The sequence below is a fragment of the Pituophis catenifer genome, unplaced genomic scaffold, assembly GCF_029215685.1.
Source record: "Pituophis catenifer annectens isolate HBS135680 unplaced genomic scaffold, rPitCat1.0.hap2 SCAF_2, whole genome shotgun sequence".
NCBI lineage: Eukaryota > Metazoa > Chordata > Lepidosauria > Squamata > Colubridae > Pituophis > Pituophis catenifer.
In genome coordinates, this window is record NW_027256882.1 from 296,814,187 (window position 1) to 296,831,337 (window position 17,151).

Consider the following 17,151-nt stretch of genomic DNA (forward strand, 5'->3'; position numbering starts at 1 on the left):
TGGGGCTCTGGAGGAGAGGCTGTGGGGCAGAGGTGAAATACTCCTGGTTCGGACCGGATCATGCGATCCGGTAGCGATGGCGGAGGGTGGTTCGGAGAACCGGTAGCAAAAATCCCTGCCCCCCCCCCATGCCCAGCTGAGCCGCGCAATCATCACAGGCTTTTTTTTAAAATTTTTAAAAGCATTTTTTTCTTACAACCACTTCGGCTGAAAAAATGCTTTTAAAAGTAAAAAAAAGTCTCTGATGATTGCGCAGCTCAGCTGGGATCATCAGAGGCTTTTAAAACCTCGGCCAAAGAGGTTGAAGAAAAAAAAATGCCTTTAAAAGCCTCTGGCGATCCCAGCTGAGTTGCCTGATCGTCAGAGGCTTTTAAAAGCATTTTTTTCTGCAACCTCTTAAGCTTGTAGAAAAAATGCTTTTAAAAATAAAAAAAAAAAATGTTGGCCACGCCCACCCAGTCACATTTTTTTTTTTATTGCAAAAGTTTTACAATTACATTTTCACCCCTTTTTTCACCCCCCCACCTCCCTCCCCAAACTTCCCATCCTCCCTAACCCTCCCTGACCCGCCCCCCCCCCCCGGACTTCCCTATTACATACTCATAACTAATAACACTAATATATAAGCCTGAACCCATCCCTCCCCCTATATAATTTTTCCTCTTTAATATTTCTAATACATTATTTTCAAATAAAAGCTATTTGATACTTTCTAGTTTGGTATTTGTTCTGAACATATTCTATCCACCTTTTCCATTCCCATTCATAAGTCTCTTGTGAACAATCCTTTAAATACGCTGAAATCTTCGCCATCTCTGCAAAACTAGCCATCTTCAAAGTCCATTCCTCGATAGTAGGCAAAGCTTCATTCTTCCAATATTTACCTATCAACAATCTTGCTGCAGTTATCATATACAATATTAATTTTATTTCACCCCGTGTAAAACCCTTAACTATACCCAATAAAAACAGTTGTGGAGAAAATTGAATTTTTTTCTTCAAAACATTCTGCATGACCCACCAAATTTTTATCCAAAAAGCCTTAACTTTCCTACAGGTCCACCAAACATGATAATACGTAGCATCCAAACATTCGCATCTCCAACATTTTGGCTGAACATTAGGGTACATACATGACAACTTTTTGGGATCTAAATGCCATCTATAAAACATTTTGTAGAAATTTTCCCTCAGGTTCTGGGACTGTGTAAATTTAACATTCTGAACCCAAATATTTTCCCATGTTTCCAACATCACTGGTTCTTCAAAATTTTGTGCCCACTTAATCATACAATCTTTAACTAATTCAGTTTCTGAATCCCTTTCTAGCAAAACATTATAAAGCCTTTTAATATGCATTGGACCTTTCTCTCTTATATGTCTAACCAATTCTTCCTCATGCAACATAATACCAGTTTTTTGGTCCTCTTTCCATCTCAATTGTAATTGATTACAACCCAGTCACATTAACCCCCCCCCCACCACGCCCACAGAACCGGCAGTAACAAATTTTACATTTCACCCCTGCTTTCCGTTATTTGTAAATAAAATAAAGGCAGGAGATTAAATAAATAAGCAAACAAACAAAATACTTGGTAGTGTGATCCTTGAAATCTATTTGACTGAGCCATTAGGGCCATAGTGAACAGAAGGAAAGTGGCTATTCTCTCGCAGCTCCCTATAGAAGAGAATATATACGTAGCTCAGAGTTGAACTGTGGGGACCTTGAGCTTGGCTGTTTGCTCTCAGACATTTCATTACCCAACTAGATGACATCATCCATGTGGGTGACTATGGGGACTGCTCCCTCTGCATACACTCTACAGAAACTTAGAGGGGGAGGGAGTGGCAATCAAGCAGAAAACAATATCCTAAACAAGGTTCTGACAGGTTCTGGAGAACCGGTAGCGGAAATTTTGAGTAGTTCGGAGAACCAGCAAATACCACCTCTGGTTGGCCCCAGAGTGGGGTGGGGATGGAGATTTTGCAATATTCTTCCCCCTGGAGTAGGATGGGAATGGGGATTTTGCAATATCCTTCCCCTGGAGGGGGGAGAGAATGGGGATTTTGCAGGATCCTTCACCTGCCACGCCCACCAAGCCACGCCCACAGAACCGGTAGGGAAACATTTTGAATTTCACCCCTGCTGTGGGACCAGAGGGAGGCAGGAGGGGCGGGTCTGTCCTCCCTAGAGCCTTGGGGCCAGCCAATCGTGGGCCCTTCCCAGTGGGGACCTGGGGGGGGGGAACTGCAGCTCCCACTGAGGCTGAATTGCGGGGCCCACCGGAAGCCTCCTGCAAAGCCTCTTTTTTTCCAATTGGAGTGATTTTCTAAGCTTCAAAAACGTTGCGGACAGTATTCCCTAAAAGCCTTAGTTTTAACCAATATTGCATTTCAGTCTTGTACTAGAACAGCTGTAGAATGTAGATAAAAATAATATATTTTGAAGAAGAAAACATCATTGGTTATATAGTCTGCACTGAACCAAAGAAAAAGAAACCTGAAAATAATACTGTATTTTTCGGAGTATAAGGGGCACTTTTTTCCCTCCTAAAAGAGGCTGAAAATTTGGGTGCATCTTATACTCCGAATGTAGCTTTTTCGAAGCTTTTTTTCAGCCCTAAGGAGGCGCTAGCGAGTGAAGCGATCTCTGTGGTTTGCCTGCTTTTCTCATTTTCTCACATCAGTTGTGCTTTAGAAGCTTAGCCAGATGAATACCTGATAGGCAGATTTCCCCCCCCCCCCCCATTTTCCTCGCCAAAACTAAGCTGCGTCTTATACTCCAAAGAATACGGTATATAAAATAAAAATTAGAAATCTATGCAACTCTAGAGAACTCTCCCCTTCCCCTCCTCCCGTTACACCTAAGGGGGAAATTCTTCTTTTTCCAAAGCTGAAAAGGTTCTGATTCTTCCTTCACTCTCTTCATTCCGTTTCCACTTTTGAGCCACGAATGAAACAGGCGTCCTACAGATCGCTGGGCCTGATGCAGCCAGGATGGCAGGGCCGCCCTTGCCAGAGCCTGGAGGACGGGGTGGGCGGGGAGAGATTTGGGGGGATGTGACTGCTTGGTATCCCCCCAGGAGCTCCTGGACTGAACAGTGGTTCCTGGTTCCGGCAACCAGCGGGGGGGGGGTTTCCTTGGGGCAACCGGCATCCGCCTGAGGATTTCTCGTAGCCAGGACAGACACCGCGTTTCTCTTGAGTTTTTAATCTTTTTTCTTCTGTCTTCCACCTTCTCTTGCTCGTCCTCGCCAGGGGACCCAGCTGATTTTCAGTGCTGCTAAAGAACTGGGCCATTTATCCAAGCTGAAGGTATTAGGTGGGGGGGGGATCAGCTGACGCATGCATGCCTTCAGCCCCTCCCCATGTCCTCAGCCTTGCACAAGAGCCTCGTGTCGCATGATCTCCCCATCCAGACCCGAGCTGGCTGTGGTGGGTGGGCTGTTCGTAGTCCAGCATCGTCCCAACCCCAAGTGAGGCCCCTGAGCCGCCCCTGCCTCAGGGAAAAGGGGGCCTGGGGGAATTGAGTGGGGGGGATTTCTTGGTAGGTCAAGCCCTTCTGCAAGGACTCCAGGGGGAGGCTGGGAACGAAGGGAGCCTCGGCAGCAACCCTGGTGAGATGGAGGGTCGTTGCAGGTCCTTGGGGTCTCCCAAGGGGTCCTCCAAGCAGCCTGGAGGGAACTTGGTGGCCACCTCAGAGGGATAGCCTTGGGTGGGGGGCGTGATCCTTGCCACGGCTGGGCTCTTGAGATGGGACTGGGCCTCCCTTGCCAGAATGCTTCGTCTCGGCTCAGGAGATGCGCAGTAGAAACCATCAGCCCAGCATTGGTGCCCTTTCAGACATGGTGCTTTGGCCAGGGGACCCCCCAGATCTCAGGAGTGACCGCCTGCTGGGGTCCCTTGGCAAGAGGGAGGGGGATGGAGAGAACCCCCAGGGGGGAGGTCAGGGGCAGGCCAAGTGAGAGGGGGCAGTTAGAGTTCTCTGGGCTGGAGAATCCCCCCCACCCCAGTGCTGCCTTCGCCTTTGGGGTCGTCATCCAAGGAGGCCCAAGCAGCGTCCAAGGAAACTTAGGAAAAGATGGGCGGTGCCCTCCGGGGTCTCCTGGGCTCCCGTTGGGGATGGCCTCCCCACTCAGGGACAGCTTGGCTCCCGCAGGGTTTGGCCCCAAGAGAGAAGCATCAGCGATGAGTGGCAGAAGGTGTTTCCCCAGGGGCCTCTCCCTCGTTGTGCCTGGGGCCCCTCCCAGCCGCTGCTTGTGCTGCTTGTCCTCCCAACAGCTTACTGTGGTTGATGTCCGCTGCTCCTGCCTCTCTTCCCCCACTGTCCCCAGCTCGTTGGCTGCATGGCCTCGGCCCCGAAAAGCCCCTGGGGCAGGCGGCCCACTCCCCATCCCTGCTCACCCTGCGGGTTTCCCTTTCAGGATCACATGGTCCGGGAGGAAACACGGAATCTCACCCCCAAGCAGTGCGACGTGCTGGAACTGGCGCTGGACACCATTAAAGTGAGTCTCTTCCCTCGGTCACCCACCCACCCACAGCTGAAGCAAGGGAAGCCCAGCCACCAGCACGGAGCAGGAGGGGGACAGGAAGGGTGGGTGGGTGGGTGGATGGGGCAGCCTTGAGCTAAGACAGGCCTAAATCGGGCAAGACGCTCCCTGTCATCCGATTAAAGAGGGGAGGGGGGGAGTCCACAACGGCCAAGGGAAGCGTGGATTCACACAGATGGGTGGGTGACAGCCCCCTGGGTGGCCCCTACGTGGCAGCAATGGGGTGGGCGGGAGATGACTCCCAGGTCCATTCTGAAGGGGCTTTTGTTCTGGACGTGACCCACTTCGTCTGCCCCCCCCCCCACAGCAATACTTCCATGCCGGGGGGAATGGGCTGAAGAAGGCCTTCCTGGAGAAGAGCTCGGAGCTGCAGTCGCTGCGCTACGCTCTCTCGCTCTACACCCAGACCACCGACACCCTCATCAAGACCTTCGTCCAGACACAGACGGCACAAGGTGCGGGGTGGGTGGGTTCAGGAGGCAGGTTGGTGCGCTGCCCACCCCCCACCCCCCCAGCTTCCCATGTTGGCCACACTCCCGGAGCAGCTGGACCCCCGTACGTCTTCGGAGACGGGGGGAGGCGCAGGCTGGACTGCAGTGGGGCGGCACCCACAGGAGAATCCTGTCGAGAGATTGCGGGGGAAGGGTCCTGGCCCCTGCTCCATTCCGCAGTGGCTGAAACAGCCGCAGCCATCCTGGAATTGCAGCCGATGACGGTCTGGAGCAGGTCCCCGGGGCCCGTCTTCTGCAGTGTTCAAGATAGGCAGGATGGGCCTCCCCACCTCCCTCCCTGCCTCTGAGGGACTCCCCTCCCACGGGTGCCTGATCGAAAGCCTGGCTTCAGAGTGCAGGAGGCAGGGGAGCATGGGTCTTCAAAGCACAAGGCCCGAGAAATAGGAATGGCCTCAAATTGGCCTAAGCCCTGGGGAGAGTGGGGGAGCCAAGACCCTCCACGGAGACCCACGCCCCCTCCCTCAGGCAGGGCAGCCTCTCCTCATCATCCCCAACCACCCCTTCAGGAAGGGGCCTCCGGGAGGGGCAGCCCTGTGCAAACAGCCCCCCACCCGTCCCCGTGGCAGCGATGCCAATTGCTGTCTCTCCCCCCTCAGGCTCTGGAGCGGAGGGCCCCGTAGGCGAAGTCTCCATCCAGGTGGACCTCTACACGCACCCAGGCAGCGGGGAGCACAAGGTCACCGTGAAAGGTAACCAGCTGGCATCTCAGCCTCCTTGCCACCGGCAGGATGAGTGGGGGGGGGGGTCATGGAGGGGCGCCCTGGCCTCACCCCTCCCTTTGTCCTCGCAGTGGTGGCTGCCAATGATCTGAAGTGGCAAACCAGCGGCATGTTTCGCCCCTTCGTGGAGGTCACCATGATTGGGCCACACCAAAGCGACAAGAAGCGGAAATTCACCACCAAGTCCAAGAGCAACAACTGGGCTCCCAAGTACAACGAGACGTTCCACTTGTAAGTCCCCCGGCCTCTTTCCTGGCGGGCAGGGGGGGTCTCTGCCGCCTCGGTGGCTGGGCGCAGTCTTCCCCCTGTGTGGGGTGTCACACCTGCGCCCTGCTCTGCCCCCCCCATTCAGTGCCCTGATCCTCCTTCCCAGGCAGGCAGCCAGGTACGTCTGCCCCACACCCTCAGCTCAGCTCCCTTCTTTCGGTCTCCTGGGGGTTTCCTTCCCTCCTGGACGGGAGCAGCTTCTCCTTCTGCAGTCATATTGAAGGAAGGGGCAGCCCCCCCACCCCAAGGGTCAGGCGTGCACCTCCCCAGGGGCGAAGGACCCAGCCAGAGGACCCCCCGCCTTCCCTCCCCCCGCCTGCTGCCGCCCGGGTGACCCTCTCCCGTTTTCTCCCCTGCAGCGTCCTGGGCAATGAGGACGGGCCGGATGCCTACGAGCTCCAGGTGTGCCTGAAGGACTACTGCTTTGCCCGTGAGGACCGGGTGCTGGGCATTGCTGTGCTGCAGCTGCGGGAGGTGGTGGAGAAGGGCAGCTGCGCCTGTGCGTGCCCCCTCGGCCGGAGGATCCACATGGACGAAACAGGGATGACCGTTCTGAGGATCCTCTCGCAAAGGACCAACGACGAGGTGGCCAAGGAATTTGTCAAGCTCAAGTCCGAGTCCCGCTCCCCGGAAGAAGGGAGATGATCCCGGTCTCCGTCTCGGACTGCTTGGGCCAGACGCACACGCAGCAGCAGCAGCAGCGACAGCCGTTTCCCCTGGGCACCCGGGAGGAGCTTGGGGGCCCCTGTGAAACCTTCCTTGCCAAAGGAGTCTCTGGGATGGATCAGGCCAGGGGAGGGGAAAGACCCCTTCCTGCTTCCGCAGCTGTGCGCAAGGAGTGGGGGCAATGTGCGCCCACCAGGGGGAGGGGCAGGCGACCAAAGACCCGGCCCCACATTCCCTCCACTCGGGGAAGCCACAGTCAGGCAGGGAAGGGGCTCATGAGCCCAGCTGAGCCTTGACCGGGCAGTGACGAGGGTCTCGGGGTCTGGGAAGGGCGCTTGCCTGGAGAGGCCGGTGGATGGAGCCCTGGCGGGCCGTTGGCCCCTCATTCTCTGCCAAGAGCTGCTTGACCCCAGTTGCCGTGGGGGAGGAGGCGGGGGCGTTGCCCGGTGCGAGCTCTGCTGTCCTCGGGTGCGGGCGAGAGGAGGGGGCTTCCCTTTTCCTCTTGACCTTGTACAGCTCCTCCTCTTTCTCAGAACGCTTCTAGATGCTGCTTAGCTGTTGTGGCTGCGTGTGATACAAAAATGCTGTTTTGACCCCCCTTGAATGTGCCACCATTGCAGGAAGTGTAGCCTTTAATAAAGGACTGTTAGCGGCATTCGCACCTGTGGCCTTTGGCTGGGCTGGCCTGGGCCCCCCTGCGGCTGGGGGCGTGGGCATCGAGGGGGAACTGACATTGCCGCAAAGCCTCTTGGCACAGCAGCTGCAGAGGAGCGCTTGAGCTCACGCAGGCCAACTCTGAAGACGGGCGCTGTCCCTCTGACCCACCTAAGGCCCCCTGTCCTGGTGCATCACACCGGCACACCTTCCTGTGGCCCTCGTGCCCGTCACTGCTGGTGCCCTGCCTGGAAACCGGCCTTGTGCTGGCGCACAGGAGGGTTGGTTAACCAAGCGAGCAGCTCTGCGCCGGAGCCTAATGCAGTCCCTGGAAGACCTGGGGGCACTGGGGGCTTGGACCTCCCGGAGCAGCCCTTGGGAATGAGGAGTGAAGGTTCAGAGCTGGGCTCCCTCAGCCGGCAGTTTCCGTCCTGTGCCGAGATGGGCTGAGCCAGACCGTTCAGTCGGAGCGCAGTGGGGCTTGGAGCAGAAGAGGGGCCTGGGTGGGCCAGATGACCTCTTGGCCGGGGGTTTATGTCTCTATTTAAAAGGCCACTGGAGTTAAAACCAAAATGGCTGGCTTAAAGCCCAGCAAGAACAATAAATGCAACTAGGAAAACAACAGAAACCCAGAAGAGAAAAACCTCCCCCCTTTCTCATCCTTTCCTGAACTCTCCCCGTCCCAGAGCCTGTTGGCATCACTGCCCGTGCCCAGCAGGCGGATTCCATAGCATTCCTCCCCAAACGAGGCTGCCTTTGGGGCACAAGAAGGCCGATGCTTCGCACGGGGGTCTTGGCCAGTGCCACGCTTCCTGGCGGCCGCTTTCATGGCCCCTTTGGTTTCCCAGAGCTCCAGTGCTGGCTCTGCAAGCAGAGGGGGGGGGCCTTCTCCCCCGGGCACCCCAAGCTCCTGCACAAGAGAAACAGGTGATGCCAGGGAAGGAGGGGGGGTCCACAGCCGCTATGGTGGATGAAGTCCCAGGGGGTCACAGCAGCCCCTCTGAAAGGCGGATAGCTGCCTTGGCCTTCTCGGGCCGCTTCCTGACTGCGGGGTCTTCCCGCCTCTGTTCAGATGGAGAAGACCCCGGCCGGCAGGCTTCCTGGCTCCTTTCCTAAGGTGTAAGTCTTCCCCACCTGTGAACTTTGTCAAGCCACAAATCATGCAGCACTTTAAAAAGAAGGCAGCATGCCCCACCTGGGGGGGGGGTCATAGTTTCTCTGAGGAGGGGATATTGCTACAGAGGCCCCCCATCTGTCCTCCCCAGTGAGTGTGTGGGAGGGGCTTCTGGTGGATTCCTGCCTAGGCAGCTGCTCTGGCCAATCCAGCAAAGCAACCGAAAGAGGCTTAAATCTCCCCCATTGGCTCCATTGCCCCAAAAATGGGGTGCAGTCTTGGCATACTCTGCAGCCTAGGCCATCGCCAAGCAGTGGCCGTCCTGGACAGGTGAGGGGGGGCCTCTCTAATTTTGCCCGACTCCACAACCAATGCTGGAATCCCCATTGGGGCGTGCGGATGGAAACGTTTCTCCAGTCAGACTCCTTCCCTGTTCAAGAAGAGGGGGGGGCAGCCACTCCTCCCAGCCAGTGAGCAGCAGTGGGGCCTTCTGGCATGGCCACTTGGGGGATGCCACGGCGCCCCTCGCCCTGCAAGCTTCCTCCTCCTCCTGGGGAGAAGACCTTCCTTTGACCCATTGATTCGGGGTTGTGGGTGAGCTCCTCAGGGCGGTGGCAGCCTCTGAGCCGTGCGAATTCTCGCATCAGAGCTCCGGCCGGAGCAGAGGGGGCCGCTCCAGAGGCGGACGGGGTCTCTGGGTGCTTGGCAGAGGGAGCTGGCAGAGAGAGTCTGGAGCATGCCAAGTCCTGACCTTCTCCAGCCTCAGGTGATTCTGCTGTTCCTTGGGCTGGTTGCCAAATAAAGCACCACGGATCCCACCCGCTGGTTAAGCACAATTCCCATGGCTGCAGCTGGCAGGGAAGGGGGCGAGTGGCAATGACAGGCAGAACTTCAAGAACTAGTCCTAGTAGGTGCCCCTTGGTTCAGTGCCGTGGCGAGTTCCATCAGTTGCTGAGCGGGGGGCCATGGAGTGAAGACCACCTGCAAACGGCAGCTTCTGGGGAGGGAACAGAGGAACCTCTGAGATCTCGGAAGATTTGGGGGGGGGTCTCATGTCTAGTCTTTCCACTTGTGGTTTCCCACCTGCTGGGGCTGCCTTTGGCCCAATCGACAGGTCTCCACCAGGCCTTCCCCTCCTGAGGTCAGTGGCCACAAGTTCAGCCAAGGCAAAGAGCAGAAGCCGCCCCACGTGCCAGGCCCTGAGCATCCTCCCTACTGCACCCACTGCCTCCACCCCTCCCCCGCCCCTCATGCGCCCCTTGCCCCCCTCCCCTGCAGGGTCTCCTGCTTGGCTGCCGACACCCCCTCCCCCCTTCTTTGCTCCAAGCTGGTGACCATGAAGTGGGGGTGAGGAGGGGCCCCCCAGGCATGCATTCCTCTGGTGGGCCCTCCCGGGGTGGCAGAGGAGCCCACCTGAGGCGGTTGCCCAGTTTCTGTTGTGGGACCCCTCGGCCGGGGGGGGGGCTTCTTTGTCCGGGCAATGCAGGCCCTGATCTCCAGTGGGCAGTTGCCCCCCCTCCCCGCTCCTTTCAGAACTCGGTCTCTTGGGCTGTAGAAGACCCCCCCCCCCCACATGCACGGGAAGGCAGCGGGGCGAGGGTCCCTCAGCAGGACCTCCGGACGGCCCCGGCCCTGCCCGCTTGCTGGCTTCGTTCCGGCCCGGACTGCCTGGCCCGGGCGGCCGCTCAGCGCTCGGCGGCGGCGGCGAAGGAAGCGAAAGCCCTTTCCTATCGACAGGAAGCAGGGAAAGCGCCGGCCCGCCGCCTCCCCACCCCGAGCGGAGCGGAGCGGAGCGGAGCAGAGGGGCGGAGAAGAGCCGACGGCGCCCCCGCCCGCCCCGGGCCCCGGAGAAGCGGCTGCCAAGGAGGCGACAAGCCGGGCCGAGCTCTACCCGCGCCGTCCCGCAGCAGCGCCCGGAGCCGAAGGGAGCGGAGCGCGGGCGGGCGGGCCGGCGGTGCCTAGACGGGGCAGAACCACCGACGGTAAGCGACCCCCGACCCGACCCGACCCGCGGCGGCCGGACTGCCAGGAGCCCTGGGGGGGGCGGCGGGGGTCCCGACACGCTTCCCCAGAAGAGCCGCTGCCCGCGGGCCAGTCGAGAAGGCCGCCCTGGGGAGGGGGGAGATGCGCGGGGGCGGCGCAGCTTCGCGGGGTCCCCGGTGCGAAAGGCCGTTTCCTCGGGGGCCGCTCCGGCCCTCGCCTGGGGAGCCAGCCGTGGCGGGGGGAGGGAGGGGCCCTAGCGGGCGCTTCTGCTCCCCCCTCCCCGAAGGCTGCCCGTAGACGGGAGCGGGGCGGTGGGCGAGTTGGGGCCGGCCTCTCTTCAGTAGGGAGCACCGGCTGGGCACGCTCCGGGCCAGTCCCGGCTTCCTCTCTCGCGAGCCCGCGCAGCCCGAGCGGAGCTCTCAGCTCGACGGCCGGACTAGCTGGGCTCCCCTCCGGGCGACCCCTCCGGCCCCTTCCCCGCCGGGCTCCGCTGCCCTGTCCCCCGCCCTCCGGTGCCTGGCAGCGCAGACGGCTTCCCAGGACTTGAGACCAGTGGCCCGAAGGCCCGGAGTGGCGCCCATCTGGGCTGCTCCTCAGCCCCGGGGCACGTGCCGGGGGCCACGCGGTAATTGGCACCCCCCCCCCGCTGCCTGTTGCAGCTCCTGCTGTTCTTGGGAGAGGGTCCCCCCCCCGCCCCGCTTGGCTTCCCGGCCTCTTTCCCCCAGCAGCTCCTCCCTCCCTCCTTCCCTCCGGAGAGCCGCTGCGCTTCCATCTATGGAGCGGCGCTGGGCAGCCTTGCGGAAGCGCCCACGTGTCCCTCGGTCCCGGGTGCCTGCCCGGAGGGCCAGAGAGAGCCGCCGGCCAGCCGCCTCCGCCTCGGCTCCTTTGGCCAGAGAGGGATCCGCTGATCCCGGGACGCGGGGGATTGGCGAGCCTTTCCCAAGATAAAAGGGGAAGCAGAAGGCAAGCAGGCGCAACTTCCTCCTCTTCCCTCCCGGCACAGGGTCTGAGGGTGCGCGGGTCTCCTCCGCCCGGTTGCTGCCCAGCTGTCAGCGGTGACCTCACGGGGGCCCCTGCAGCTTCCCTGCCCTGAAGGCGGCAGGGGCAAAAGCCAAGGCAGAAGGTGGCATCCACACCGGCCCTTGAAGCCCTGGAATGGTTGCCAGGCTGATTCCCAAGCACCGCTGATTTGCTTTGCCAGGGAGAGGCTCTGCGGGCCTTTCAGGAGGAGCCCCTGTCAGCGGTTGCGTATCCCACTTTCTAACAATGACAGAGAATCAAACCCCCATTCCTGGTCTCATTTCAGTACCTGAGTTTAGTAGCCTGCCTGGTGTTGGTAGGTTGAGAGAAATCCACCTTCCACCCACCACAAAGTTTGACCCACAGAGGGGATGCTGCTTTTGGCCTTGACTTCAGAGTTTCTTTTTGCCCTGGGCTAAAATTCTCAGAGCCTCTTTTGTTTTAATTCTGTATGAATGACTGAAACTGGTAAATAAACTTACTTTCTTCTTGGGGAAAATAAAAGAAGATCAAAATAAGCGGTATAGAATTTCTTCATGTGTGGGATAAGCTAAACTCAATTAAGAGGGATTTAACTCTTTCAAAGCTCTTTTTATTCCTTCATATTGATTTGTGTGAATTAATACAGTGTTCTTAAAGCTTCTAGCAGAAACATTCCTCAAAATCTCATATGGAAATTACAGCTATCCATTGTCAAAGGAGGATCCCATTTTCCATCATTCCAGGCTCATCCCTCATTTATTTTTAGCATTGATTTTTTTGGGGGGGGAGTGGAGGAGAAATTTAGAAAATGAAGTGTTTACTTCCGGCTGATGGGTGATGGATCTAGGGCTGACCCTTCTGCCCTGAAGGGTCTTTTACATTATACAGTAACGCCCGTCTAAAAATACCTGATAGATTTTATGGAGGGTAAGCAGCTCTTTACAAAAGAGCTTAAAGAACTGAAGCCGTGTCCAAAGTTGTTCCTGGCATGTTTTTTGCTTTGGTGCCAGCATCTGACCGGTGGAGCAGTTGGACTTGCCTCTTGCCCTGAGGGGTCCAGCAGGGATCCATTCAGACTCTGAAGCTCACTTGTATTTCTAGAAGATGTTGAAGGAAGGTGATGAAATTGAAATTAACTATTTAGGTGACCTTGGGGACAACCAGCTCATATGTCCCGTTCTTGTAAAACAGTGGGAGGGTGCTTTAAAGGATGTAAAATTAGTTACATTTGATCTTAAAGTGAGTTTAATACAAAGAATGTGGATGGACAGACAGATAGGTGGACAGGTAAGGATGGGGGAGCACCTCAGGGAGTCTTTAAGGAAGATTCTTTGTTCTCTGCCCTGCTGTTGATGTTCAGATCCGGCCTGACCTCATCCTATTTTTCTATTCTTTTTCTGTTTGGGCTTAAAATCCTCAAATTTGTTAACAGCATTTGAAATCAATCAATGTCAGCTGAGGTTGGACATGACCTCATGCAGCCCCTTCCTTGGTCTTTGGAAGGTATGAGGCAATCTAGAATTTCACACATGGCAAATTGCCAAGGAAATTTTGCAACCCCAGAAAGACAAACTTGCCTCGGATTTTCAGTGGGAATTGTGGATACACATCGTGTGTCATCGATGCCGTTGTCTCCAGAGCACAGGATACAGTGTGGTGGTGCATTATGCGAAGAGGCTGTCTTTGGAACCCCTGGGCTGGGGGTTGGGCTGGATGGTCTCAGGAACCACGTTCAACTCCAGGACTCCATGGGTTTCTGTTGGCTAGGAAAAATTAAAAGACACTTCAGTATATTGGCAAAGGGGAAAAAAGTTGTTTTTGTGGATGAAATGTCTCTGGAGATTCTCAACTCTCCAGGTCATGTTTGTCCCACAGCTGCTTTTCCAAAAGGCATCTGGATTTTCTTGCGTTTTTTTCCCCTTGAACTAAACTAAGAAGCTTCTTGGATTGAAAAGCAAAATGTTTTCAAGGAAAAAATTAAGAGAATTGTAGGTGAAATATTTCCCAGTTATTTTAAAATACTGATGAGAGGTCACATTGTTAATAGTCACACGTGTATTTTCCCTGGCAACTTGCACTGCCCCCCCTCCCAAATCTTTAAACATGTTGTGGGGTCAGGGCTGTGTGGGGAGCAGGAGGGAAGGAGGCTGTCCAGAGAAGAAAAGGCAGAGATGGGGAAAGGGAGGTGACATTTTCTTTCTCAACTGCCATATAATATGCTGTAACTCTTTTGAATGGCCTTATGTCACTGCTTTGAGATGGGTGACTATAGAAATTGAATAAATAAATAAGTCACATGTGCATTTCCATCTGCCCATCACCTACCCTCCCCTTTTTATTAAGCGATTCAGGATTGCTGGGCGCTGGTGAGGCAGAGGGGCAGAGGGACCAGGCCAGGGATGTGAGGCTTGAGGTCAGGAAGGGCAGTTTAATGCACCCCAACCAGCAGCCTCACTGCTCATGGGCTGCCCCTCACTCCGTCCCAAAGAGACCGGGGGGGGGGCTTTTCTTGGACACCCCTGATGGGTCCTTTTCCCCAGTGCTGCTGGGAGGGAGAGCTCACAGGGATGGGGTGGGTGGGTGGGTGTGCCAGCAGGGGGGCTTGGAAGAACTGGGATCGCAGGAGCAGCAGCCATGGGCCTGAGGGCTGGATGGGTGGGTGGATGGATGTTCCCCTCTTGGCCCAGAAAGAGCTCCTGCGCCTGCTGCTGGCAAGTGGGGCTGGACTGGCACCCAGGTGAGGAAACCCTCCCCCTTTCCCCACCTGGAGTAGTCAGGCCAGGTAGCCCCCACACACACTCTCTCGAGCGGCCCCAGCGCAAGCCACCTGCTCCACACAGGCCTGGCCAGCTGGCGGCAGACGGGCAGCTGCGTAATTGGACCTGCCAGGTGACCCGTGTCTGCTTCCCTCCTCCGGCGCGAGAAGAGGACCCACAAACTTCCCCCAGTAACATCCTTTCCTCTCTGACCCAGGAGCAGAGCCTGTGCTGGTGGAGGCTGCTGGCGGGATGCCATTTTTTGCGCCATCCGTGGACAGGAAGACCTCAAAGGGTGAGTGAAGAGAGCTGCCCCCCCCTTCCAGGATCCCCTCTGCTGCCTTTGCTTTGTTAGATAGGGCCCAGTGTGTTCAACTCTGTGAAGATCCATCTGGATGTTGATCCTATCATCCAGGGTGTTGACTATTCCTGCCAGCTTAGTATCATCTGCAAATTCGATGAGTTCCCCTTCTATTCCCTCATCCTTCCGAGGTTGGTAAAATGAGGAGCCAGATTGCGGGGGGCAATGTGCTGAGACTGTAAACCACTGTAAGCCACTTAGAGAGGGCTGTCATGCACTGCGAAGTGGGATATAAATCTAAGGGCACTACTGGGCCAAAGACAGAGCCACTGCTTGCTTCCCTCCATGTAGATGTAGTACCATTAAGGACTACTCATCGAGTACAGTGTGTTTGTGTGTGTGTGTGTGTGTGTGTGTGTGCAGAGCATTTCTATTTCTCTGAACATCGTCCTGGACTTTGCCCTCTCCATCAGGAATGTGGCAGGATGCTCCGTCAGGCCCTCCTTCAGAGAAATTCCTCCGTTGTCTTCCATCATCCAGAAGCTCTGCAGAATCAGAGCCCTTCCCCTGGGTAGAACATAGGTGTGTGTAGGTAAAAGCCAAGGTGGGATGGAGGGGCTTGTGAGCCACTTGTAGGCCAGCAAGGCCTGGGAGAGTTTGAGTTTGCAGGATCCACTGAGGGAGCCCCACAGAGCAAGTGGAGAGCAGGGCAATGCCCTTGCGGTTCCCAGGTTCGCTTGCTCCACGCTGCAAGGACGGCAACCTTTGCTCACACAGATCGTCACCGCCTGCAAAAGCCCCGTTTCCTCCCAGTGGGCTTTGGCCGTGCTTGAGTGGCAACCCCAAGTGCCTTCCGTCTGCCTCTGCTCAAAGTCACCCAGAGGATCCAGCTCACCCCGCTGCTGTTCTGGTCAAATGTCCAGGGGATCAGAACATGCCCTTGGGGCCAGATGCTCTGATGATTCCTCCATGTCCTTCCTTGTGGGGCTGGTGTGGAGGCCTCCCAAAGGGATGGACACGGTCTGCCTGGCCTCCTCTGCAGCTAGATTTTACAAGCAGGAACTGGGGAGCCCCCTTCCCACTTCCCAATGGGGTTACCCAAGAGCCTTGGTGGCGCAGCGGACTAAAGTGCTGTTAAGTAGCACTTAGCTGCCAGCTGCCTGCAATTACTGCAAGTTCAAATCTCACCAGGCTCAAGGTTGACTCAGCCTTCCCTCCTTCTGAGGTAGGTAAAATGAGGACCTGGATTGTGGGGGCAATAAGCTGACTTTGTATAAAAAAGAACACTACTGGGGGGGGGGGGCAAAGCCCTACTAAGCAGGTATATACAAAAGTATGAAGGCTATTGCTTAATGCATTGTAAGCTGCCCGGAGAAGGGTGGCATATAAATCGAACCAATAAATAAATAAACAATAAATAAATAAGTAGGAGGAGAAACAGGAAGGCAGAGAAAGGGAGGAGAAGAAGAAAGGTTGGAGTAAAGGGTAAAAGAACAGTCCCAAAAAAGTAACAATTAAAAATGAAAGTTAAAAAAAAAAAAGAAGAATGAAAAATGACTGTACATGTAAATGTGTTTATGAGAAATAAAAATAAAAAATTTGGAAAAAAAACCCAAATGGTGGTGGGGGGGGCAGTTCCTCCTCCTCGGACAGTCCTGCCTGCAGAAGGAGGGGTCCTGCAGTGCTGGGGGTGGGTGGGCACCACATCCATTGACCAGGTCTGCAGAGGGTCTTGCCTCAAGAATCCCAACCCCACAAAAGCATTTTTTGGGGTTTTATTTCTTTGTTTTTGCAAACTTCCATCAAAATGCAGGAGGCCCAACTAGAAAGTTGGATTTGTACATGAAGAGTTTCCTGTCAGACTGTGAGGTGATGCACTAAAAATAGATGGCGGAAACCACTCCAACTGCCCCCAGCTCTTGAGGCGGCTGGGGGGACTGGACCCCAGTAGGGGGGGTTTCTCCATCTTGCGGGAAATAGGCCCAACCCGTTAATCAAGTGTTTGTGAGGAATAAGGGCACTGCCACAGAGTGGCTGATCCATTTTAGTGCCAGCCACATGCAAAGGGTGCCCAGGCCAATGCCCGGAAAGCCTCTTTGGGGGCTTTCCAGACTGCAGCCAGCCCTCCTCACCCCCCCCCCCCACCGGCTCCTTCCGCATCAGGGATTCAGCTCCTTGTCCTGCCGTGTTGGAGGGAGCCAGGAAAGGGGCCCGTTGTTTGAGTCACGCCTTGCTTTGTCCAGGGCAGCCTTTAAGGCCGGCAGAGAGGAAGTGGTCACAAGTGATTCGGGACCATGTAAGCCCTGGAATGAAGCAGCTCCCCCCCACCCCCGGTGTGCCCAGGAATCCGTTGCTGGTATTCCTGGCTGATCCCAGATTTCTGAGACAAACACGAGCCAAGTGTCCCACTTTGGGGTTGAGCTGCTGTTGCACATAAGCAGCAGAAACGGGCTCTCCCCGGGTGGGCTGTTCGTTTCGGGACCCTCGTTCTGCTTTCTAAAAGGGGCACCTGCTAGGAGCCGGTCCTGCCCCTGGATGGGGCTGAAAAGTGGGAGAGCCCAACAGCCGTGGAAGCAGATTTCTTTGTGGGCTAAACCACAGGAGGAAATCCCTGGCTTGTGTGACCC

General features: G+C 56.2%; 2 protein-coding genes across 4 annotated transcripts in view; both read left to right on the forward strand.

Moving 5' to 3' along the window:
- UNC13B (unc-13 homolog B) overlaps positions 1–7,339 on the forward strand; it is a 146,854-nt gene extending 139,515 nt beyond the window's left edge. The window contains 6 exon segments of the mRNA XM_070938998.1: positions 3,259–3,315; positions 4,425–4,505; positions 4,858–5,005; positions 5,659–5,751; positions 5,853–6,012; positions 6,408–7,339. Coding sequence (XP_070795099.1) covers positions 3,259–3,315; positions 4,425–4,505; positions 4,858–5,005; positions 5,659–5,751; positions 5,853–6,012; positions 6,408–6,693 — 825 coding nt within the window. The 3' untranslated portion in view covers positions 6,694–7,339.
- A 7,109-nt stretch (positions 7,340–14,448) lies between these two features.
- LOC139313395 (phospholipid-transporting ATPase ID-like) overlaps positions 14,449–17,151 on the forward strand; it is a 50,898-nt gene continuing 48,195 nt past the window's right edge. For all 3 annotated transcript variants that reach the window (XM_070938999.1, XM_070939000.1, XM_070939002.1), the window contains exon 1: positions 14,449–14,518. In XM_070938999.1, the coding sequence (XP_070795100.1) occupies positions 14,476–14,518 (43 nt within the window). In that variant the 5' untranslated portion in view covers positions 14,449–14,475. The remainder of the gene's footprint in view (positions 14,519–17,151) is intronic.